This window comes from Hirundo rustica, chromosome 3, assembly GCF_015227805.2.
Source record: "Hirundo rustica isolate bHirRus1 chromosome 3, bHirRus1.pri.v3, whole genome shotgun sequence".
Lineage (NCBI taxonomy): Eukaryota > Metazoa > Chordata > Aves > Passeriformes > Hirundinidae > Hirundo > Hirundo rustica.
The window spans coordinates 51,603,174-51,629,866 of NC_053452.1; the positions used below are offsets into that span (position 1 = coordinate 51,603,174).

General features: G+C 40.7%; 1 protein-coding gene across 1 annotated transcript; it reads right to left on the bottom strand.

Annotated features, from left to right (window-relative positions):
* Positions 1-12,187: 12,187 nt before the first annotated feature.
* LOC120750780 (p53 apoptosis effector related to PMP-22-like) lies at positions 12,188-26,693 on the bottom strand. The gene is made up of 3 exons (XM_040059768.1): positions 26,483-26,693; positions 12,802-12,945; positions 12,188-12,554 (listed from the first exon to the last, which is right to left on the bottom strand). The coding sequence occupies exons 1-3, from the start codon at positions 26,691-26,693 to the stop codon at positions 12,340-12,342; spliced, it is 570 nt and encodes a 189-aa protein (XP_039915702.1). The 3' UTR covers positions 12,188-12,339.

Below are 26,693 nucleotides of genomic sequence, written 5' to 3' on the forward strand. Positions count from 1 at the left end.
AAGAGCTAAGGTCAAGCCTCCATAGGTCCCCTTTCCTCCTAAAACCTCACCACAATAAACTGGTGAAAGATGATGGCTTTCCTGAAGCAAACTGTAACACTGAAAGCCCAGGTTGCACATTCAGCTCACTAAAATCTTTCCCCACAGTACACCCACAAGAATTACAAGCTGCTGCAAGATGCAACTGAAAAAATAACATTAAGAGCAAACCTTTGTGATACTTGGAATTTTGGCATTTCACATCAGGATTAGCTGCCATTTCAAACTCTTCTTGAGCTGCTCCCTCACTGTCACATTTTTCTTACAAAAGACTCTCAGGATGTCCTCCTTATCAGCATCACTCACTTCTTCTGTAATTCATTTACTAACTTGACCAGTCACAGTCACTCTGCATTTTCTGGGGGAAAATAAATGTGTGGTGTGGGTTTTTTTGTGGTTTTTGTTTGTTTGTTTGTTTGTTTTGTGTTGTTTTTTTTTTTTTTTTTAAGTAACTCCTGATCTTTTTAGTAATTTCTGTGTGTTTCATGGTTTTCTTCACTAGGATACCTAGCAAAAGTCATTTTTGGAAGGACAAGTTGTCTTGAGTTTCTGCTCTCAGAGGACTTCAAATGTAATGAGACAAGAGCAGATAAAAATGTGGTTTAATATTAACTATTTGAAACTGGAATGATTCTTGTCTAGAGAGTGTGCATTTGTCCTTTGCTCTCACATCTTTCTTGATTGATGGCTGAAAGATTTCCAGTTAGACCAGCTAAGTCCACTTACTCAGTCCACTTTTTAGTCCAGGCTAGCTTGAAAAAGTGTTAACATTAATAACTGCTGAAGAGCTATGAGCAAAAACTTTGTGTTTTATGTGAGAAATGACTCCTTGTTTGTGCTGCTATAAAAGCTGTTAGTAAATTAGTAACATTTCAACATATATCATTTGCTAATTGTACAATTAATAGTCTTCCCTTTGCTTGTAATCCGTCTTGTACTACACAGGGAGCAAAGGAAACGCCACGGATGCCACCCTGGACTGAAGAAGAAGCCAGTACTTCACAACATATTATCTTCAGCAACAGCAGCTGCGTCGGTCATAAGCTGGTCGTGTTGCAACACCTCCCACTCCAAAGAAAGAGGCGGAGCCAGATTCAGCTTTGTCCCTGGATCCAGCTGTGTGTCCCCCACAGCCTTGTCCCAAGGCTTTTCCTCATACAGACCTAAGGAGTCCGATGTGCCAGGTGCAAGCAGTGAGGATGGTGCTGAGCACGGCTTGGCTTTGAGGCAGTGTCTGACCTACACAGAGGCTGCAGCCCCACAGACAGAGCTCAAAGTTTGGTCCTCACTCTTCAAATGGACGGGATATTCACTGTCCCTCCAGGATGGACATTTCTTCCACCTTTTTATTTCATTACATGTAACTGCAAGAACATTTCTCTTTTCCACATTTACTCACTTTTGTTTTTCCTGTACAGAAGTTTCTTAATGAAAAAACTAAGTCATGATTATTCACCAGAATGAAAACTTCCATAAAACTGATCCCTAAAAATTCCCTTTATTAACAGTGAAGAAATTTCTTTTCTACTATTTATGTTTTAATGTTTTTATATTTCCATCTGTTGTGAGATAAACCTAAAAAAATCTATAGGAAAACTTATTTAGAAAAATAAACGAAGGATTTACTGAAGTGATTTTCATAAATCCTTTTGTTTTGATAAGATTAAATATTTAATCTCATTAGCGTTGCTTTGGTTGTTTTACAAGAATAAAAGGAATATTGTAATTAAGTGCCTAAGTCTGCAAATGGACTGCTACAGTCTTATTTTGTCCAGATTTGCTATTTCCAATGGGAAAGGTTTTTATATGATTTTTTTTTTTTTCTTTTTCAGTTTTAGTGGCCATGCAGGCTCTCATCAGCTGCAAAAACGAAGAAGAAAACTTCAGTGTCTAGAAATGGAAGCAGGCTGGTCAAGGGTTCAATACAAGCCCATAAATCTCTAATTATATAAATTATATTTGTTGATAATAACACATTCTGCTAGTCACAATTGATGGACCAAGGACTACTAAAGTTAAAAGGAAACTCTTTATTGCACAGAGGAAGAGAGAAACATCCTTTTAACATCCTATAGGAGATATTAAATTATTATTATTATTATTACAATGGGCAAAGTTGTTACTTTAAATGGCACTCATGAGATTATGGTCTTTCCTTAATTTAAACCCACATGAAAAGAACGGAGGCTGCAGAGTTGCGAGCAAATGAGGACACAAATGAGGAGGAGGAGGAGGAGGAGAGAATGTCAGAGGAAGGCCTGTGTGTTGGGTAAGAGATGTTTCTTTAACAACTGCAACCTACTGACCGAGTAACATAACCCATGAGGAGAGGAAGACCTATTCAGATGTGATAAAACAGAGGGTTCTTAGCAGCTACATGCACCTTTCTGCCTCGTTAAAGCAGGTGCTGCCAGCCGCCATCACAAGCCTAACCACAAGTTTCCTCTGTGCCCTTTGGCGTTCAGAGCAGTTTACTGGTCATTTGAAGCTACCAAGAAATTTCTATTAAGAAAGTTTCGGAGATGAAAATGTAGGTCTTACACATTCTGAATCTGAATCAGAAGCTGCCAACACTTGAAAAAGATACATATACATATACATACATACATACATACATATATGTATATATAAAAAAATAAACCTGCAGTGGTTTATAAAAACTAAGAGACTGCTACAAAACTTAAGAGAAAAAGTATATTAAAATACTGTTTGTTGTGCAGTTTTGATGTTCTACCTTTCAAAAGATCAAGATTACTGAACATTGGTTTCCAGGTGCAGTATCTAGGACACTTAGGATGAGGTAAGGGTAAAGAGAGGAGTCCCATGGAAAAGACACTGTCTGACATCTAGGTATGGTTAGGAAACCAAACTAGTAATCCAGCCTAACACTTCACTCTAAACAGTCACAGTTGGCTGAAAATAAGAATAGCATCCAGACTGAAGCACTGCCGTTTTTCCACTGCTTTGCTGCCTTATCTCTTTCCCCTCTCCTTTTGTTCCCACCACATTTCCATTCCACTCGTTGTCCATTTTTCCTTTTGGCTTTAAATACACCATCCGTAAGTCTTGAAGATAAAATTAGTTAGGTGACAAGGCTGAGTAGCTGCTGGTTGCGGCATAGAAGTAATTTCTCCAGGTTGCTGTCTACTACTGATCTACACAGAATGGTCCTTCCTGGCCTCCTCCCCCTCTTCGTAGCACGTTTGCAATCTCTCCTGGGAAGGGTACAACTTTAATTGGAAATTAGGGCAAGAGGGCGGAGGCTCCTAAAACATAATTATAAAGCACCCTGCTATGTCCCAGCACAGCCATGGGAAAGCAGCCTGTAAATTTAATTTTGGTGCCGTGATGGCTTCTCTGCCAACTGTCTCATTGCCCTCAAGCGATTGCAGAGGAGCTGCTCCCCAGCACCAAGGGCTGGATGACTGTGTCTCCTGTCCCCTTGCCAAGGAGGTTTGGAACAGCCCAGCCCTAGCCCGAGGGGCATTTTCTGCCCAAGAACTGATACTGAATGTCTCATCACCAGCACCTCAGCCCAGGGTTTTCTGCCGATTCAGCTCCTTAGGACAGCACGGTGTATTTCTTAATCTCTTGTGACTGCCTGCCCGAAAGCTGGAAAAGAGGCTTTCTGTTGCTCAGACCAACTGCTTCATGCTGAGCTTAATTTCATGTGAGTAGATGTTCTAGATGCCTACTATTTTCATCTAGATAGTATTTTGTCAGTCCCAAAGCCTGATGGGAATTGCCTTTGAGAGATATTAATTCATATATGTTTGTTTGCAAGAGATGTATAATAGTCCTACTTACCACAGCCATGGGGGAAAAAGGAAGCACAATGATAAAGCTCTGTGAGACTGACAACACAAGCACTCCCTTTTTAAACATCCCCTGCATGTTAGTTCATTCATTTTTTTTTTTTTATTGCTAGCCCAGCCTACATATTCATTATATTAATACAGATAAAATGAAACACCCTTACATTAGAAAACTAAAACACCTGTAGAGCCGTAGCAAAGCACAGGTCACATTTTTAGTGGCAGGAGCATAAGGCGGAGGCACTGTGTTATTTGGCATTTCTCTGCCTTCAAAACGCTTTTCACAGGCTGTCAAAAAGTCTTTATGTTTGTGTTTGACTTGGCTGGGACTCCCAAAACCAAGAGAGTAAAGGCGGAGGAGGCCTCATACAAGCCCCGTCATCTGTAACTTGGCTTAGTCCTCTGTGATCTCTCAGCTGATAATCTTGAAAGCCAGCCTTTCTGTTTGGATGGTGACTTGAAACAATCTCTTTGGATTACATTAGCTTTACATTAGCTGTACTACTGTTTTTAATAGCAAAGCAGCTACTGTATTTACAATAGAACCAGACCAGTTCTGGGGCAAATAGATTACTCACTACAAAGCAAATCAGATCTCAGCTTCTCAGATCTCTTTAAACTCTCAGATTTGTAATTTATGATTATTTTCATGCACTAAAAAAGAAAAAAAATTACCTAAAATATCATGCTTACGTGCTTTGGAAGAAAGTTCAAATTTTTCATTTCAAAATTATATTGTTCTAAAATTTGGAAAAAAAATACACCAGGAAAAGGAAGTTGAAATAGGTATTTTGTTTTGGGATGATGTTCATGAAAGTAAGCTAAAAAAAAAAAAAAAAAAAAAATTCCCTAAAGAATCAATCATTTAGGCAAAATTAATTTTAGACTTCTGGGGTTTTTTATGCCGTAAGCTACAAACAAACACAGCTCAGACTGGAGATATTTTGATGACATGAGGTTGATGAATATCAAGCCAAATTTCCAATGTTAATCCAAGCTGGTACCCCAGCTGTAGCAATGTTTACTACATTAGAACAAACCAACCTTTCCAAAACGTACACTGTATATGATCTGTGTAATATTCTGTGTAAAATAATGTTATATATAGGGGGTGATAGTCCACTACGATGCCTGAAGCCACCTTTCTTCCTCAGAACTCATCTGGTTTGATTCTTTGTGTTAGTTACACTCCTGTTGCTAGTTCCAGAGCAAGCTTTTAGTTGCTTCACCAGGAGGAGAGAATTCTTTCCACTTTCTCTGAACCTTTAAAGGACTCACTCCTGCAAGCTCCGCAGTTCCCAAGTGCCTTCAGGAGCTTGGGAGGTGAAGGCAGAACATGTCATTTCAAGTCCACCACTGCAAAAACAGCTTTAGCAAACACTGTTTGTGTCCTTACTTGTCTTTACTGTGCAGATGGAGGAACAAAGAAGTTTGTTTTAACCTTCTTCTCTTTTTTTTTTTTTTTTTTTTTTGTGTGTGTGTGTTTGTGTGTTTTTGTGTGTGTGTGTGTTCTTTTGCAATGCTCACTCATGCTAGCCTTGATGCTCTTTAAGCATGCACTGCCACAGAGATGAGCAAAACTCCCTTCCAGCCTGCCCACATGGCTGGGGTGAGGAGTGCTCCAAATCTGGCTGCAGCATGGCCAACTGAGAATAATTATGCTTTAGGCTGGGCAAGAGAAAGGAGAGACTTAAAGGATGCCCAAGACACTACTGGGGATGACAGTAATTACTCTTTGTGGCAACCACGGGAAATTAGGCAGCAGCTGAGACAGGCGCACAGATTTGGAAAGCAGTCTGCTGCTTGGGGAAGGATGGTTTGAAAGATATGGAACAGACAAAATGCAAGTTTTTGTGGTTAAAAAAAGACATCGTGCTGGAGAAAAATCAGCATCGTCCCTCAGAAGTGACAATGCTGCCCCTGGATATTGCCATAGGCAGCACCAGAAGTTTGGGTGCTCTTGTCTGGCTAGTGATACATGTTGGATCAAAATCAGAGGCTGACCCTCAGCCAGTTTTTCAGATCAGCCTCCTGTGACAGATTCATGGCAAAGCAGAGTAGAGATAAGATAATGAACACGATGACAAGCAATTTTCTCTGATAGCCAGAGACAGCAGTTGGTGACTCAGGAGATTCTCACCTGTTCTGTGACTCATAGTGGCAAAGTGTAAAGTTTCACCTCTTTGTACTCATCCTCCTGTTACTAACCCAAAGAGTATTTCTTGTTGTCAAAGCATCAGGCCTAACAATTACGAACATAAGTAGGTGTGTGTGTTCCCTCCCTTTTTCTGCGTATTACATATGGGAGTATTTTAAGGAAGGTTGTAAATCTTGACACAGTGAATCCTTGATTTACAAAATTTTTGGGCTAACCCCTGTGAGTCTCCAAATCTCTAACATACTGCCCCCACACAAAAACCTCTCAGATTAATAAAATGGTAGTTTCAACTTGCTAGTAACTTGCTTGGGACTGTAGGGTAAAACAGAAGGAAACTTTCCATTCGGGTGGGCAACCATCCCATCCCACCATGAAGACACCAGCCATGTCACATGAGAGCCAATAGAGTCCTTTGGGGTTCCACAGGAAAAGTCCCTTCCCTGGGCACTGTAGGCAGACATGATGGTTATCTCCTCCTTCTGCATACTGGTGCATTCAGAAACCTGTGCCCAGGAGATTTGTTGATGCTACTGAAAAACTGCAAGGCAACACAGATTACTCACTCACATGAAGGAGGGGGCTGCAAAGGTAATTTCGCTGCTAATCACCCCAAGGCATTTTGCTGTCAGGACTTCAAGTAGATTTTGGGACACTGTTTTTGTGCTGGACTGGGGTTTTCTCTTGAACCTCAGTCCTTGCTTCTCTTTTCTTTTGAAGGTTAATTCTAAAACAGCCTAAGAAAATCTCCATTCTTCTAATTTTCCTAATGTCAGCAGAATTTTATTACTTCAAGCCTTTTTATTTAAGAAGAAGAGAAGGAGGGTTAAGGGATAAAAGCCTAGTTGCATTAATATTTTGTATAAGCTTCAGTTATGAACCTGGCAAGCACATGGGCGCTTGTCAAGACAGGGTGTGGTAAAATCAGGACAGCTTATGAAAAAAGCAGTAAGGCTTTACAGAAGTGAGGTGAGAAGAATTCCATATGGGAAAATTTAAGGATGAAAAAATGGAAATAAAAGTGCAGCCCCAACCATGATTTACACAGCTTTGGTCCACCCTCATTCACACTGAGGTCAACTATGGACTAAATTCTGATACTATGGATGTGTTCATGTTAATACTTCATGTAATATTTTCCCTTCATTTTTCATGTTTGCATTTTACTTGTTTGATGTTCTCCTGAGGGCAAGGTTCTAGAGCATCAGTTACTTTGTAAGAAATGAGGAGCTGGGCATGTAAGCCAGGCCTACAGCCAATAATTAAATCTTCTGGGTTTACACTTTCTGTGGAAAAATCCTACAGACAACATCTGCCTCTCTGTTTGATCTGCATTTGAACAACCAAGGGCAATTTAAAATCTTTATGATGGATTCTCCATGGATACCTAATATAATTTCCTTTCATTATGATACTAGAGTAGGTTTCACAAAACTGTTTTTACAAAAAAAAAACAGATGGCTTGGGCAAATTAGGGCACAAGTAAAAGGATGTATCATAAAAGCTGCCCAAGAGAGGACACTTTGATCTAATCTCACCACATTCATCTTAAACAGGAAAACTTTGCATGTTTGAAATTTTGAAAGTTGTTCCTGTAAATTTTCCTCATTCCCAGCAGTCACATGCAAAATGCGATGATATATCCACATTTTCACTCTGATAATGAAAAATGAAAAGCAAAATTGGAAAAAAAAAAAAAAAAAATAGTGCATCGCTTCACATGCAGGAAATTTGTGGAACTAACCACTGTGTGCAGATGGGCATATGAGCCCTAATGTGTCAAGTTATCCAAGGAACCATCTATGAAAACAGCTCTGACAGCCCCATCGGAATCATCTGCAGCCTTAAGGTTATTCAGGTGCTTGTTTGCATTTTGGCACTTTACACTGAAGAATTTTGCAAATAAAATTGAGGCCCAGACATCCTATGGAGCTGCACCAAAGCAACAATTTCTTTCTTGAAAACAAAATTTCTGGCAAAACCAGTATTTTGACAGCGTGGAAAATGATAAAGGAAGACCTGACTGATTCCGTCTCTCTTTCCCAGTTATTATCAGTCTTTTAAACCTCGGGTTGGAATTTCTAATACGTTTCAGAATGAACTCTTTGCTCAGATCACTGTCCTTCTAACAAGATGGTTTGAATTCCACTGTGACAGAGTGAAAATGGGCCAATCCCCTTTTCCCTTATCACAAGCTTGATTGTTTCTTTCTTTTCTTAAATCTGTTTATCTTCACAACACTGGATAAAACCACTGGATATAGAATTGTGGAGGAAGTGTTCCAAGAGAAGTGTTCCAATAAGAAGTAATAACTGTCACACAAATGAGATGTGTCAAAAGGAAAGATGAATATTTTTCATGTGACCAGGTTGTGCATCTAACAAAATGTTATTTAATTATGACCCAAATTCTGCTGATCTTACACACATTGACTTGCCCTTCATTTTGGAAATGATATGTCAGCTGTAATTCTTGTTTCTTACTTTACACATACCAGTGTTCTATTCCAGAAGTAAACAGAGCTGCTGAATGGAGCGTGTATTAGAGATATTATTGATTGTGAACACAAATAAAATAAAGGGGTTGCATTGCAATAATGAAATGTCACACTCAAGAAAACAAATTAATGTTTTGCAAGTGATGTCAATGAGGTCAAAACTTCAGTCTTCTCAGTAGTTCATACAATAAAATATGCACAACAAATACAATTGCAAACTAGATTGCATTTGAATTATTGATTAAGCAGGATGTATTTCAAGACCAAGTGGCAAGTGCCTGAGAAATGTCAGGTGAAATACGGACATATTTGCAGAGAAAATTTAAAAGACCAAGATGTTCAAGCTCTGAAAGAAACGCCAGAAATTAAATTGATCGTATTAACTTACCAGCAGGAAGTTCTCATTATTTCTTTTGTTTCAGTTTGTACCTGTAGGGCTGTTTGACATTCCACTTGTTTTCAACACAAATTCTTCATTGCTTTTCAGTAGTGAAGTTGAATTAGATAAAACATGTTTGTTGGAGGATGTTTCCTGAATTCTTAATTTGACAGGAATCATAGCAAAATGCCTTTGGCAGTCATCTTTATTTCTGTTGTTGTAGCAGACCTAATGTTCCCAAAAGCTTCAGACATCTGTTCTTCCCTGCTCTTTCTTTAGCATTGCCATTGGGCACAATGAAACTTTAAGTCCTTTATTGTGCTTCTCTTAGTGTTGCAGTGTCCTTTTCTCTTATAGACAAGACTTGGATCAAGAACCCTGGCTAACAGAGATGAAGAACTAAGGAGAAGTCTTCCTCTAACTTCTCCTTTGCTTGAAAATCCAAATTTTCTGATTGTGACTTAGCTCAAATCAATCTAACAATTTGCTTAGTTAACAATGTATTTGACCTTAAATTGTAGAGTAACTTAACCATTTAGTTGAAAATCTGGCAGTTGATAGTTAATAATCTAATGAATTGAGGCACATCCTTGGCTCCTGGATTCAGCTTCCTTTTCCATCAGAACCAATAATATTTTGCGTGCTGTTTTTGCCATGCACCCCTGTTGCAGAAGCCACAGGAAACAACACTGGCATCAGTGAAACAGTTTTATCCTTCTTATCACTGTTTATCTGCTGCAGGGTTTAGGATGTGTTTTTCTAGGAATCTGTGTTGAACTGGCCTGGCATGACTGGAAGGAAAGTACCCTGAAGGCAGGATTTCACCTGAGTACTAATACCTGTGATACTTCTGCTTGTTGAATACCCACCCACCCGTCCACCTTGTCCTTTAAGAGAAAACCTTTCCAGTGAGGGCCTGGGGCAGGGAGCCAGGATACAGTCCCTGATGCTGTGCTGGGGTCAGCAAGTTTCTTCATTCCTCCTCCCTCCCAGGAATGAAAAGTGGCAGTGGGAAATGGGGACTGGGGCCGTGTCCTGAGGAGTCACCGGCAGACTGCTCAGACACCTTTAGGGAGGAGGAGGAGGAAGAGGGAAGAGAGGAGGTGGTGAAACTGCCAAGATCAGCAAGGGAGAGAGGAAGGGGAATGATCACTGGTGATTTTCTTTGGTTTTTAATTATACTCTTCTGTCTCATCAAGGTTGGAGTCACACTCCTAAACCTTGTTTTGTGCACCTTTCCCCACCTGTTTTGTCAGTGTCCAGCTAATGCAAAATGTAAATACAAACGGTGGTTGCTTAAGTTCTCTTTAGCTTCCTCAGGGGATTGGCACATCTGTTGGAGAAAAAGCACTGAGCAGGACTGTGCTGGTTTCCTATTCAGTGAACACGCGTGTGTTACTGTCCGTGTTTAAATGAGCTGTAGCCCTTCACGGCACCAAATCGTGCGTGTCGGCACTAAATGCCGTCAACCCATAAGCAAACAGAGAGGTCCATCACTGTCCACTATTCTCATGTGCTTGTGAATGAGGCCTTGGGAGACAGCCAGCATAGGACCGAAGAATAACAAAAGATGTAGTTGTGATGCTGGATGTCAAATTTCAGCCAGCATACTCAGGTACTCCATGGTGGTGTCTGAGGAGGCTTTGGGGGCTTCCACAATTCCCCACTCTCAGTAGAGAACAAAAGTTAAGACTCATTTTTGAAACAATGCATAGATACCATCTTTTATTAGGAGTAATAAGCATAATAAAAATCTTCCTGATAAGTTTTTTTTCTCCTGAATGGATAATATTACATGAAGAATTACAAGTCATTTTGTACAAACTATGTTCTCAACTGTACTTCACTTGGATTTTCTTCCAGCTAGGAGATATTTTTTAAAAGTATTTACATATTCTTGTCTAATTATTCCTTGTTGCATATACTCTCCCCATCGTTTATACTCTCCCCGTATCTCACTCTTATTGATCAAAGTTAGGTGACACTGCATGAAAGTGAATGGAATTGACTGCTCAAAAAAACCCAACCAACCAACCAACTCCAAGTGACCCAGGTGAAACCCGGTGCCTTTATTAGTTTTAGCTACCAAGAAGTTTTAACTAAAAAATTTTCCACCTCTTAATTCGTTGAAACAAAGAACACTTGGCAGGGCTTTCTGTAATACATATAGTTACAAAATTGCAGATGTGTTACCTCAGTAGTTACGGATTTAGATGAGAAGCCTTTTCCACATCACATATTACCCTTTTATTTTTCACTTCAGAGAATAAATGGGATGTTATAAATTTAGGTTTAACTAGGCAGAAACCAGCAGAGTCCTGAGTATACTTCATTGCTGGCAGTATATTGAGGCTTGAGGCGCTGTGGAGTACAGGATGCTGGAAGATGTTTTATGATGTGATTTTCTTTACGAGAGCTTTAGTATGAGATGGTAAGGGGTATTTATGCATTTTACAGTTACATATGACAGTATACACACTTTAAAAATACTTAAGAACAGCACATGAACAAAAAATGGGGTCTTTTGGCAACTGTATAATACACTCACACTGCTCCAGCTCAACTCCTGAGGTGCAGGGAAACCATACTTGACCTTTCTATACTGGATAAAAAAGGTGGGCCAGTATAACAAAGCAATTTAAAGCCATAGGTTTTGATAGAGCAGGAAAAAAGGTGTGAAGACACCCAAGAAGAAAGCCACACCAGGAGCTTTATCAAACCAAGTCTGCAGGTTGCAGGGGTGGCTTGAAATCCCTTCTTCCTCTGACCACTCTGTACTGGCGCCAGCAATGACACACCAGGATTCTTAAGGCTCTACTGGTGTTCCTCGCTTCCTCTTGCAAATATTTTGAAATAAATACATTCCACATGAATGAGGAAAAGTCAAGATGCTGGCTCTGGAAGGGAGCTTTAATCCGTTCTTTACTCTGTCCTTATGGCTTAAGTGAATGAATGAAAAATAGGAGCAAAGCTATGAAGTGCTGGCTGACTGACTTACTACTTCGGCAGTCAGTGGGTAAATGTTTTTGGCTTTTTGAAAATTGTGCAAAATCTCCAAGTTAAAGGTGATACATACAAAATGGGATTTTTTTGAGCTATTTTCCTTCAGGAAGATGATATGTGCTGTTTTGTGTATTGCCAGTTTAATATGTTTTCTGAATTTCATTACAATTGTGAATGTATTTAAAATGCAATGGAATCCACATAAACCCCTCTCATGGGAATGAATGAGGAAAACCAAGGAGTTTTAACATTTGTGCTTTATCTAACCAACTCACATCAGATATGAAGGTCAAAAATAGAGTAGATAAATTTATTGCAGATGCCAATGCCATATTTCTACACACATTAGAAAAGTTTCCAGCCTTTTCTACTAACATCTGATGACAATACTCTGAAAAATGTAGCTAGTCTGTCAGGTATCTCTGGAATATGATCACATTTTTCCTGGTGCTTATGGGGAAGAGTAAAAATATGTGGGCTTGACATTACCCAAGATCTGATCTTCATAGTTTGGAAGGCAGCAGAAGAAGAATCCCAAGCATATTTCCATAATGGCAGTGGTCCAGCCAAAGCCATAGGCCCAGCTGAACATATTGATTCCTGTCATATCAATTTCAGATGAGAATTTTACTGGATAAATGACCAGGCCCATGATGGAGAACACAGCTGAAGAAACAAGAGAAAACAAAAATTGTTTAACACGCGGCACCACTGCCTTCCTCCATAATCCCTGTAGTTAAACCCATCCATGTTTTGGAGGATCTGAAAATCGATCCAGTGCCATGACAGACTTTGATTTTTCGTAGAGAGCTCAATTGCACACAGGCAGAGGCTTGGGTATAGTATCAGCAGAAGAAAATATCAGTACTAATATGGATATATCTGCACAAGCTAAACTTGACTCCAGCCTTACCAGCCACAAAAAGCAAGCCTCCGATGCCACGAATGAAGTTGAACCGAAGCGTGTCAATGGCAAATGCTATGATGGCCAGTGCAAAACAGATAACTAGAAGCAGAAAGCCGACCAGGTATGTGGCAGCAGCAGCTCTTCCCCAGGCTGAAATCAGAAGGAAGGTACATTAGAAAGGAACAAAAACAAAAACAAAGGCTGGTTTTCTGTGGTTAGTAATTACAAGGTTAATTTTAAAACCTGTGAGAAGAGGATCATCTCCCAAGAAAGCAAGCATGGGAGCCTTCTCTCCTCTTAAAGGTGAACATTTTAGTTCCACAAGAAATCATGCACTAAGTGCAGAATGCATAAAAATTCCAGTTTTGTCTTCTCATGCAGAATGAAATGGGGGTCTAGGTGCGAGATTACTCTTTAGTTTAAACAATTAAGAATTAAGATGGAAATGGCTTTAAAGATATAAGAGTGGACACTGTCCTTCAATAGCAAATATTACCTCAGCAGATGCCATAAACCCAGCTTCCTTTTGCACAGATGAGGAGAATTAAACTGTCCCTGCAACTAATAAAAAAATCTTCCTTTGAAACAAAGTGTTTATAAAAGCATTACCAATCTGGCAAACTTAAAGGTATGGAAATAGCCCATAAATGGCAAAATTCTGTGATTTCTGTCTTTCAACCTTATTTTAGCTCTGTGTCCTAAATAGAGCTAAGGATTTGGAACCTGTTTTGTAGGGAAATTGGATCTCTGATTTTGGTCTGAATTTAGAACCACTTCAATTCAAAAGGCTTGTTCTGGATATTAATTCTTTCATTTTCAAATTATAAAATTTTATGTTATAACACGTTAAAGAAAAGCATATTGTATTGGGATAACAACTGGAAAATAATATTTATTTAATATTTCAAGACTTGAGGAGCAACTACGGCTCAAAGAGATCAAAGTGTCTCTTCTTTTGGATGCAAAAAAGCCACCCTGACACATTTTAAATTGTGTATTAAATTGAGTAAGCAGTCTGCTAGGCATATACAGGCTTCATCCCCTCATCTAGCCACTATGACTTTGTCAAATGTTGGCTTCTAACCAAATATATGAAACAGCAGTGACAAAATATTATCACTGCCCAAACAACCCTAACAATAATTACAATTTGACTTAAATGTAGGGCATGATGTTCAGTAAAATTCCCTCTAAAATTGAGGAAATAACCTATCAATTTGTTTGCTTTAAGCATGGAAGTAATAAATTGCAAAGAGTTCTGCCTGTCCCTTGACCAGAGTCAGGTAAGCATGAAAGCCACCGTCCTGTCCCCAGTGAGTGACAGCTTGGTGCTTGATCTGTCTTTCCCCAGGGCCCACACCACCACCACTATTAGGCAAGAAAAATGGATCAGGATTTTCCAGCTATCCTGTTCTACCCCTCAGTTCATCAAAACTAATTTCCCTTCTGTTTGCTTTTCAACATTCTCCCTGCTTTATGATCCCTGCTCCAGTCTACCTCCTGCACTTTATATTCAGTTTTATGCCATGCCCATTCTCATTCTCTTTCTTATTCCACAGAGTTTCTGTCTGCTTATAGGGCTTTTCAACTGGATTGTTTTCCCAGTAAACAGGCAGCTGCCTGAGAAGACTGAAAGGGACAGCAAAGGTGTTCTTACATCTCATTTTCTAACCCAGTGTTTTAGCTCAGACTCTTCTCTCTAGGACTTTTCAGGGAGCTCAGAGGTAGAGCATGCAGTGTGGAGGCTCAGGAGAGAGGACAGTACCTCAGTAAGAGTATCAGAAGAAACAGTCAAGAAGAGGAATTTCTTATACTGCTCCATATACCCCATTGAAGATGTTCATATTCCAAGTCTCTCTGTTAGCTCTTTAAAACAGCAAAAATAGGGGCACCTTGCCATAAGAGAAGTCTCTCAGCAATGGTGACCTCACTGCTCTTGGATACAGGAGTTCTGGACACTTCTGGCAAAAGGGTGAAATGACAAGAACACCTAGAGGTGGTCTTTTTTCTTAGGTCCACAACTGCTTGTGGTTAAATACAAAACTCCGAGGCAAAGCAGCAGCCTTGGAGCAGAGCTGCCAGCCCAGCAAGTTCTGTGACACCAGGAGCAGGGGAGCACCACCTCCCCTGCTGCCAAAGCTCAGCCTTGCTTCTCAGGAGCAGCTGATGGTAGGGCACCAAGCCCTGGGGTGGGAGCAGTGCCTGGGCTGGGGGCTCAGGGAGCTGTGCCTGGTGGCTGCAGACATGTGAGGTGGCACCTTGCGCATGCCAGCACCTCCCTCCTCCGCCAGGCTCACCCAGGTGTTTTTCCTGAAGTAGTGTTCCAAGAGTATGGAAGCAGATTGGGCTCACGCCCAGCCTGCTGGGCACAGGCATGTGGCAAGAAAATACACGCATGTTGCAGGATGCTTACACCCTTTGGAGGCATTGCTCAATCACCTAAGAGCCAAGTTTTGTGGCTCTCAGCTCCACAAAAGAGAAAACAAAACAAAACACAATACACAGCTCCAAGGCAGTAGAGCCATATGGAAGAGTGAATCTCTACAGAGGTTTTTTTTTGAAGAAAAGTATTCTGAGTTCATCTGTCCTTTATAAAAAGCAGCAGCTATCAGTAGTGTAAACAGTGTGTAAGCATCTTACCTTTCTAGAGTAACAAAGGCTTTTTGCAGCAACAATTGCAACTGTTTCTGTATTTGAGATGCCTATTTTATCTTGTGCCAGGCAGGAGTACTAGGATAGCTATGTTCTTCATGAATAGAACTAAGACTTAAAATTCCTTAAAAATGTCAGAATTAGAAGAACTAAATTGGCCAAAAAACACTGACAAGCAAGTGGCTAATTTGGTCCCAAATATTTTCTTATCTTCCAATGTTGTGGGTTTTTTTTTTCTTTAACATTGAGTAAAAATGTAAATAAATTGTTCTATCTACAAAGCTTTTTCTTAAAAACGTGAACTCCAGGCCAAGGAGTCCTCACAGGTGCAACACTAATTCTGTATATTCTTGGCTGTAAAGTGAGAGCAGTGAAAAACTGAAAGGACCCAGTCCACCTGTCACCTAATCAAAAAACAGAACAGAGGGAGGAGCAGGTTACAGGATATCAAAATGAGTTCGTAAAAATATTCAGCAGTTTTTGAGACCTGTTTTCTGAGCCCCAAAAATGCTGGTGATCTTTTGGCTGTTTAAGAGCTAAATGTGCTTGTGAGAAAAGAAATATTTTTATACAAAGGTGTCCTTGAATACCAGCAGCATTTTGTAATGCTTTAGTGCCAGTCCCATTTCTCCCTTTTTCATTAACTCCATCAGCTGAAAGAACACCAGTGAACACTGTGAAAGGGCTTGTGGGTAGCAACACATCAGCTGCTCTTCAAAACTCCTTCTAACTGGCAATTTTCTGAGCAATTTGTTCTTAAACAAGACATTGCTATCCCAAACAGGCGAGAGGAATTCATGTTTTCACACTGTCTCAAGCTGAGCGAGGACAGTGCTTCTGATGACAGTGGGTTTTATATCAGTCAGTAATGGTTTTTGAGATTTGTGGGCTATCCAAAGTGAATACAGTAGTATGTGACCATTGGAAAATGAAAATAAGTGCCTGACTTCTCTAACTCCCTGCTGTGTGGGAAGACCCCTGCGCTAATTTAGAGTCCAGAAAAAGCCCTCCATGACAGGACAGAGCTCATGATATCTTATGAGCTATATGATTCACTGAGACAGAATTCAATAATAACACAGATTTATTACTCTGCTATTAAATCAAACTCAGTTTCGAGGCAGCATGACTACATCTTGTATTGCACCGTATAAACACATTGTGATTATCCTGTATCTGGCTGCAGCCACAGGGAAGCTGATGGACTTAATTAGACACCCAGGACTGAGAATGTATCCCATTTCCTGCCTTCCTAATTTTACTCCCTCACACATTTTATGGTTTATGAAAGTGTAAACACTGTCTGTGCTTCACACAGAAAGAAACAAACTTTCTCGCTCAGCAGTAAGTTGAGCCGAAACTTTGAGCCACCAAACCTAGTATTTCCTTAGCCTGCCATCTTTCATGCTCCAAATGGTGCCTTCGAAAAAGAGCTGTTGTGTCTTGAAAATAGCATAGGACCTCTGCTTCCTCCATGACAAATACAAATGCCCGTTTGTTCCTGGTATATGTGTTTCAAAACATGGGAAAACATTCACAGTAACATTTTCGTGTTTTTCTTGATCTGGTACTCCCACACCACATAAACTGCTGAGTGTCTCCTTGGGTGACATTTTCTGAGAGCAACCCCAGAGAGTTCAGAAGTACTGCTCCTTGTACAATCAATAAGAACATACTTCTCCAAATTATCCTCTTGGCTTGAAGCTAAATACACAGCTATCATTGGAAAGAAAAATATTTATGGCCAGCTCAAAGACACCAGCAGTTATCTAGAGGCTCTTGCTGACTGATCACTTTCACACTGCAGTGAATTGTGCGGCCATTTGAGGAAGGGTACCTTTAATTCACGAGAACCAGGGAGGGGTGAAAGAAAACATAACAGACTAATACTTTGCTCTGTTATCCTTCATACCACCAAGAGAAAGAAATATAAACTCTGCAGTTCTACCTGCAGTCTTGCACAACTATTCTAAGGAGAAGTAAAATCTGCAGTGGTAGCGATTCATCTCTGTGTTGTACGTAATGAGAATGTTTCTAGGCTGAGTTTGCAGAGCTCAACCTGTTTAATGTCTCTCTGATTAAAGGGAAAGAGTATTATTTTGGAAACAAAGCTGAACTCACTTGAGTTTCTCAACCCGGCATTCTTTTTCAGGGTGTGGCGAGCACTGCAGAACACATCCTTCACTTTGAAAAGGAACTGCTTTGGCCAGGTTTTACCCATTTCCCTTAGGTTTGGTCTCCTCAAGAAATTTTCTTTGTGAAAGTGCACGTGTTTGCAGCAGAACTCGTGTTCCCCTAGCATGACTCCTAGGGTGGTCCATCAAACCCATTAACCCACATCTCTACCAGCCAAAAGGTCACAAGCTGCTGGTGTACAGGCACGCCACTATCCTCAGGACCCTGGATTCCCTGTGTTGCACCTGTGCGACACCACACAGTGCAAAATCCTGTCTTCTGGAAATACTGACTGTAACATGCCAACTATAGGAAATTTCTGTGCTCTTTCTAGAAACTAATGCATGCTATAATCTCTGCAATTGTTTGCTGATCACGTGAGCTGGCATTGAAGTACCATTGTGCATGTGTTTCTATACAGTCAAGATAAATCAGGAACTATCCAAAGCAGCTTCTTATGAATAAACTACATGTGCAGACTGAAAGCCATTGACTGAAAATTATTTCAAAGGAAGTTTGTGCAAATAAGAAAAAATCACATATTAGTCATGGATAATTTACGAACAGAATAAAACAAGGAAAATAATATCAAAGGTATGATTAGATGTGTACTATTTTCTGAGTTTCTCTCTTCATTGCATCTAGATCATTCTTAAAGAACTTAATTCTCTGTATACCTTTTGTACAGGTAATCAATACTGGAGGTTTTTCTTTGGATATTTTTGGTGTGAATTCCTATCTTTTGCAGTAGAATACAGAATTTTTAGTCTTTCTATATGGCATCGTCTTTGGCAACTGTTCTTCCCCCCCAGCATTACTTTTTTTAGAATTAGTTGGCTCTTAAAATGGATTTCTCATTTAATAACAGAGTATTATCTCATAAAAGTCATTTTTGTGTGAGCCAGAACAAGCTTTTAGCTTGCCACTATATAAAAGACAACCATGGAAACAGAGAATGACCTATTTAGGTTCACATTAGGATAATGTCATTGCCAAAGTTTCTCAATGATTAGTAACAAATCCCATATAAATGAGAAAGGATTAGGACTTCAGGACAATTACCCCATAATAATGATTTTAAATGACAACATTAAGGAAAATAACCTTTATGAGTAGTTTTTCTATCAATAAAACACAGTCTGTATTAGCAGAAGGCAGTGTTTTGACCATAGCTGCATGCTAAAGTGATAGCTCAATGTGATGGCTTGGACTCCTTTAAAGGAAAAACCTATTAATTCCTCACCACTGACTTCACTCACTAACAAACATAGCAAAACCTTTGTGCAATCTGCAACCCTCCTTTCTTACTGAGGCAAGCAATTAAACTTAGAAGCTATTCTGACTTGAATTTGAGGGGAGGAGCTGTTGCATCTTGAGGGAGTGGTTCAAATTCATCTCATGGTAAGCTCAGGCATGTACAAGCTTGACTTGGAAGCTGGCTTCTGCAAATCTTGTATTAATGAGGGCTGCTCCCTGATGCTTACTTAGTGCTGGGAAGGCAGGAGAGGCAGAAGTTGTAGAGCCATCATCAAAGGGAGCACCAAGGGAGTAAGTTAGCTATTAAATATAATGCACACACAATGCCTCAAAATTAAAGGTTTGCTCATGAGAGAGTCAGGGAGTACCCCTGTTTCACATTATCTTCAGAAGCAGTTGCACACACTAAGAAAATCTCAGGATTAAAGCTCAGCCTCATACACTCAAATGCTATAACTTTTTTTTTTTTTCTATTTATTTTAACTTAAGGTAGGATTACTTATACTTGGATGTGTACATGGCGTTTGGGAGGGTGAGGTAAATAAAAGAGGTAAGGTATTGATTAATCGGTTCATTTACATAAGCTCAGTTAATGAGAATAGCAAGATGTACCTGCTCCCTAATTACCCCTGAGTGGGTTGAAATATTTAATGTGAATTAAACAGCATTGATTTCCATGATAACACAGGCTATGAACTAGGACTTTTAATCAAAACAGTAGAGTGAGACCTTTTCAAAAATTTTCATTTTGAGTTTTATATTCCCAGAGTCATTTGGCACTAATGAACACTGAATTTACATCTTATTTCCATGTGCACCAAGAATTGTTGTCACTCTTGATCTGCAGTTTTCATGCTGTGAGCAAACTTTGTTCTGAAACCTTGATGAAAATCACCTTTTGCACTAGGGAATTTCCCACTAACAGACAGCAGCTGTGAACCTGGATCTGATTTTCTGGTAGAAGCAAAATTTTAGTATTTGCAAAACAAAACCCCCAGCATATGTAAGCAGAAGTCATCCTTTGTGCTCATAAAAATATATTGAATTTATTTACTCTTCTTGTTAATGAAACAGCTTTTACAATGCATCCTGAAAATCTTTGTCCCTTGCTGCTTACTGCTGATGAGGTTGTTAAATGAACTGGACAGAGAATTCCTATTTTCGGGGGGCCTGATTTGGGCACAGCATGCATATGTCAGCACAGTAGGTGACATTAGGTGTAGTCAGTTTCAGATTAGTAATTCAGCAGGACTGAAGTGAAGTGTTATTTAGTACTAGTAGAAGGAAGCCAGATAGCTCTGGAACTCAGCCTAGTGTCAGCACTCCCCAGGCTACTTTGAGTTCCTGGGAATTTTTGAGCAAGGAGTTATTTTGTAATGGTACTTGACAAAGAAGAAACATGGCCTTACAATGCTCACTGAGTCTGTGTGCTTGAGGTGTCCCAGAACAGCAGGAGCTGCCAATGAGAAGTGACACAGAAATGTGAAAGAATGTTCTGAGAGTTTTGTTTCTTTTGCTGCGTAACAGCTTCCCACTTAAGTAACCTGTTTGAACGTACAGTGAATTTGAAATGCATCTTGCAGCCCTTATCACTGTTCAGACTATGGAGATGTTATTATGGCCAGGCTGTATCAGATAACCTCAATAAACTAGAGGATCAGATGAGGTGAAGAGGATCGAGAGTTTGGCCACAAGTTTCCACATGCTGTGGGAGATGTCTCCTGTGTAAGCAGAGATGTCTCCTGTGTAAGTGAATGGAATCCTCTCTCCAGGACTTCAGTGTCTGAAAATGGAAGGTGTTGAGGATCCTCAGCACCAGCAGTTCATATCTCCTGACGGGCAGAGGAGAGTGTTCCACATGACTGCTATTGTTCCACATGATCTAACCATAATTATTAAGGGAAGGCTGGATAATAAACAGTGGGATTACATGTACAATTGCTCTCTGGAGATTTAAATGCTCAAGAGCATTACTATTATTTAGAAAAGAATCTGATTAAATGAATCTGCCACTGAAATTATAAAAGTACAAACTCTAAAACTACAAGGGAAGGCACACTAAAAATTGCAGATAAGGAGTAAAAATTGCCATGGCAATTAAATGCTCTGGCCTTGATTCCCTTCTCATATACCTGATTAGAAACAATGGAGTGTCTCCTACAAGCTGGGGGAAAATCAATTTTTTCTTTCCTCCTTGCATCATTCCTTACAAACACTGTTGTGATTTTTTTTTTCATTAGCAATATGTTTGAGACTGTATTTTTTCTCATTCTAAGCTTTGAGTAATTATTGAGTATTCTATGTTATTCAGTAACTAATCTTGTAATCTCCTTTCTCACTGGTTAGTCCCAGGTAACATTAAATTTTAAAGAGAATGATGTCTTAGGAAATTATATGCTTCTCGACACGCTCATTAAAACTACAGACAATCACTTTGCATAAATATAACCATTTTATGCTACAATACAGCAGGAGCAGCAGCAGCCTTTCGATTTCAGTTCACCCTGTGTCAAAGGAGTCGAGGTTTGCCCTATAATCCAGGTCATGCAGACCCCAGTGCTGCTGGGCTCCATCCTGGGCTCTCTCTAACTGGTTAGAAACCTCCCCGGCCTCATTCCCAGCTGCAAAGACACTTTTGCAAATCTACTTGGATTTTACCAAATTCTGAAAGCTGTTAAGTGCAGAACCTTGTCTTCAGGAAAAAACCTGCAATAAAGGCCCAGTGACTTGAGCTTCAAAAGCACAGTTACTTGTTTGCTTCATTTCTATTTTAATGTATAGACACCCTCAGATGCCAGAGAGCCACTGGGATATCTTGTTTGTCCTCCATCTGCTCTATCCCATCCTGTACCTCTGAAAATATCCCCATGTCACTCTGCTCAGGGTGCTTGCTTTATCTTGGGGCAAGTAAAGGTTTCCCCACGCTGGGATTATGTGCTGGCCGTCAGATGTGACAGGAATGTGGGGGAAGGAAAAACAGTTTTACATAGGTAGTGTGGCAGTGGCAAAGCTTGGTGCCTGGTCTGTCCTGTGCCCTGCGTGTGATGAATCACTGCTCTGGTGGAGAAGACAATTTTCCAGAGGGAGGGCCACGTGGCCAGCAGTGCAAGGCCAGTGGTAGGTGTAGCGCCAACAGACAGACTTTGGAAACGTTGATCCCAACCACACCGTGTAACCTTGCTGTTGTATATTTACTTGGGGATTTTTAGTAAGTGATTTCCATTTCGTTCTTCCTCCAGGATAATAAATGGTGTTTCACTGTAGCAAAACATTCCCTGGAAACCAAAGCCTGGTACAGGCAAAATGGGGGAAAAAAAATCTACTTATCAATGGGGATGCAGAATATTTCTTTTCTCAAAAGGATATTACTTTTGCAACATTTCCTCCTTTCACTTAGCCTGTAGCCATACTTATCTGCTGTCATATTTGAAGTAGTTTTTGTTCATTATAGTCATACTACACTAGCCTTTTCTTGTAGTATTGCATTCATATTCACAGAGCAAAATAAAACTGGATCCCTAGAACGTAAATGACCGTCATTTGCCTGGAAGACAAGTTGCACAAAGGTGTCCTTTCCAGATGGCGAAATTATTCATCCCTCCACTACTCTCCACAGCCACAAACCCCTCCACACATCCCAGGAAAAAAGCTATAATAGAATATTATGATGTGAAAGTAACTGAAGATGTGGATTCCACTTGCCATATGGAAGTGCCTCTTCCTGATCTTTTTTCCTCAAGATCTCTGTTTGCACTATGCACATAAGATGATCTCTTCAACACAAACTTATAGCTTTAAAATTTCAGTTGTTTTGATGGCAGCATCTGCAAATGAAAGAACTGCAAGGCTGGGTGGAAGATAAAAAGGGGAAAAGTGTAGTCACAAGTTTTTCACCCTTTGTGCATCACATTCAGACTAATAAAATCAGTTATTTCCCCCCACATTATTTATGTTTATTATGTATTTACCTAAACGTGTTCAAACCTCCTCAAAGCCTGCAGTGGAATAAATGACATACTGAAGAAGGGTCTCAGGTCTGCAAGACACACCTTTTTCAAGGCAGGTAATGTAGCCAAAGAACAAGAAAAACAAGGGAGTGCTGTTCCAGCATCATGATGGGGTTTAATATGTGCATTTCCTTTGTAAGCTCAGCCATGTCCCACAGAGGTACATTCCATATTGCTCATTATCTATCCAAAGAGTCTTAATCTCTCTTTGTGTATGTTCAAGCACGTCATAAGATTAAGCCCTTTGTTTTTCTCAAGTGCAAGAACAATGAAGAGCAAGAGCAATGAATCTCTCCGTCCCTCATCCTAAATTCTATGCATTTTGAGTAAATGTCCTAATGCATTGGATATTTTTTCCTAGAAAGTTCTATTTATTTGGACTAAATATGCTTGAAAAGCAACCGTCTAAAGATAAAGTCTACATGAATGGCATATGTTTAAAGCAGATGATCTGAAGTCCTGGAGAAGATAACAGAGTGTACAAACTCTTCATATTCTCACTTTCCACAGAGCTCATAAAGTCTGCTAAAGACTATGGATGAACAGATGCTTTCACAGAAGAAAAGTGCACCAGTGGAGTTACTTCACTGGCTTTCCAAAAAAAGAGAACCTCCAAACTGCCCTGATGCAGCCAATGAAATATTCAACCTTCTTCCCTTCCAATACAGTCAGCCTCAATGACGTTGGGGTTTTGGCCTTCCAATTGTATAAACATATCTTAAGCCAAACAGCCGAGATTTGTGGAGAATTATAAACACTGCAGGTGCAGAATTTGATTTGAATTTGCACATTATAATTAACAACTTGCAAGGATGTTGCAATTATATCTAATTACGATAGGATGAAGATGACTGTAGTGGATTAAGATAACTACACTGCCCAAGTCATGCTGACAATATTTGCTGGCAGCTGCTGGGGTACACATACATATCATGTTTATCAGTGAAACCACCCCTGCAGGAGGGCCAAATTTCAGAACCTACCCAGCCAGTGGCAGATGAGGCAGGGAAGCTGAGAGTAAAGGTCAGAAGAAACAAGATGGAAACCGTGGAACAGAGAGGGGGAAAGAGACCTCATCTCAGGAAGGCTGTAAAACATTCCTGTCCTTTACGTTTACATCACATCTTTGTCTCTGTGCTCAGGAAGGCGTGTAATTACACTTTGTTTAACCAGCACTGTGTTTAGCTTGGCACAAAGTTAAACATCCCACAGAACATGATGCTGAATGCTTGTTTTCCATGAACTTTCTGGAGCACAGTAGATAAATATAACCCCAGAACTACCAAAACTCTCTATTTCATCCCTAAGGCAGGTACAACACAAGACCTGGATGCTCACAAGTGAGATACTCTCATGGCCCGGTCTTTTGTGTGGAATCCAAGACCAGCATCAGCCACCTCTGCCCTGCATGAGAAAAGGTGGGAGTCACAAAAGAAAAATCCCAACCCTGCAACCCTGAGAGAGAAAAAATGGAGAACAGGATTGGATCTGAGCACATCCCACCTCTGGAGAGAAGAGGTCTGAGGGAAAGGTCTGGAAAAGATCAGGACAGTGACATGAGTTTGCAGCCTTAACAGTCAGGTCCACAGTCCTCTTCTGGGTCAAGGATAACTCACCCCCACGAAGGGCAAGATCTGCATTTTAATGACATAACCTGGAAAAGGCAGAAGCCTGGCAGCATAACCCACTCTTACCTGGCCTTTGCATACCTTGTTTACACACAACCTTCACGTATTCTCCCACTGGCTAGGTGACTCCATTGTGCCAGACATATCCAGGAAATTTTGTCCAGGATGATTCTGAGGATTTGCTTAGGCCTCCTGGTTATTTAATAACCTTGAAGAGTTCAAGTGGTAGATGCATGCCTATTGAGGGGATAATGCAGTCGTGCAGCTCACGAACAGCATTTCTAATGCTTTCAGAAATGTCAGTGGACTCTCCAGTGTATCTGCTGGGTAATGTTGTGTGTGTGTGTACCAAGTCCACAGTGTTTGTGTTAAAACTGCTGGACTTATTATGGATGTGATTCAGGGTAATCCCAGACATTGCAGGACAGTCCACACAGAGGATGACCTCCCTGGTTTGTCTGTAGATGCTGTCCAGTTTCCAGGGAAACTGTGCATGCAGCCGCAGAATTTAAAGCTATCAGAGTGAGGCAGGATAAGGAAGGAAGTGAAATGCCAAACACCTGTCTAGGTCCTGGAAGTAAGGAGAAATTTCTCTTGTATTATCAAGAGAAGCCAGGTGAAACGTCTCGGTGTGTTCTGTCCAGTTAAAGCGGGCATTCATGGCATTCTCCAGGGCCTAACCTGGAGATCAAGAGGAGGGCTTGCTTTTCAGGAAGCTTAGGAGGAAACTCAGGACTGAGAAGCCCTCTACTAAGCATCATGTTCTTCCTCCTTCTCTCAAGTGCCATGTAGCAGAGGCCAATTTGCTCTCTTGGCTTACGCCCAGCCACAGAGCTGATGCTGGAGCCCTGAGAGCAGGACTAGAGCAGGATGGTGATGCTTAGTGGAGCTGGTCATGCCTGGAGCCCTACACTCACAGAGGCCTGCTGCAATTAACTCATTACAGCTGAATTCTGTACATAGAAGGTAGAGTTTCATGACACACAACACTTCAGGAACAATTTTGAAACGCTGTAATAAATGACCTCTGAGATTGCTTCAGCAAGTGCTTTTACTCTTATTTTTAACAAGAAGAGCTGAGATTCTGAGCCCTAGAGAAGGTTCTTCCATGTAATTTGAATGAGAATAAATTGTAAGAACTGTTGAACTTTCTTTCCAGCTCAAGCTAACAGCCCTTCATTTACAATTACTTGTCTCAAACCATGGCCAATAGCAAATATACAGGAAGAAAAACAAAAGGAAAAATAAAAAAGAAACAGAGCACATCCAGAGTGACCCTTCTCTTGGGCTATTCTCCCACTTGTAAACTTGTGGTTTACATCTTCTCAAGCTGAAGATTGCACCTGGGTCAACATGTTCAATAGCATACTTCACCAAAACTTGGTATGAACAAGAAATCCTTTCATCTTTTAAAGCTTTCTTTCATAATCACAAGGAGACTCTTTCACACGACCCACTTACCGGAGCAGTTTCGGGGCAGCATTCTGTAGCCCGACACTCCCTGGCAATATCTTGCTACCATCTTACATTTTTACCTCCCTTTTTCTGGCACTCAGACCTGCTTGTTACACTAACGCCAGGCTAACCCACACAACTTGTTTGGACTTTTGATCACCGGTAGCCGTTAAGTTTTGAAAAGTAGTGATTAGTGAGAAGAAGTTACCAGCTTCTTCTGAGAGAGGAAGAAAATCCTGCACTATTTTCTACACCGGTACAATACCGTGTGTGGGGTTTATGTATCACGTAATCCTCTAGGTTCTTTTCTGCACAGGGGTGTGAGGGCATTTTATTTCTTCACCCAGCTAGTCAAAAGCCTTGGCGTATTTAGTGGCAGTCCCTATTGCCCGTGGCTTCATATATAAATGCCAGGTATTGGGTGATCCCGTCAGGAGACCTGCGGGAAGGCGACCTGGGGGATGCGACCCTCTGCTTCAGAGCCTGCTCCCCGCCACCCCTGTAGGCGCTTACCGTAGCCCATGAGGGACTCGCATCTCCATTCCCCGCCCTGGTCAGGCCTCCTGCAGTTCTGCCACAGCGACGCTCGCTGCACGTAGGGCAAGGTCTGCGACTCCAGCCAGCCCCTGCCCGCCAGCGCGATGATACCGAAGATGACTCCTATGCCCAGGAGCAGGGGTAGGATCCATCTGCAGCGCGTGTAGTCGAGGCCGTACTTCACCAT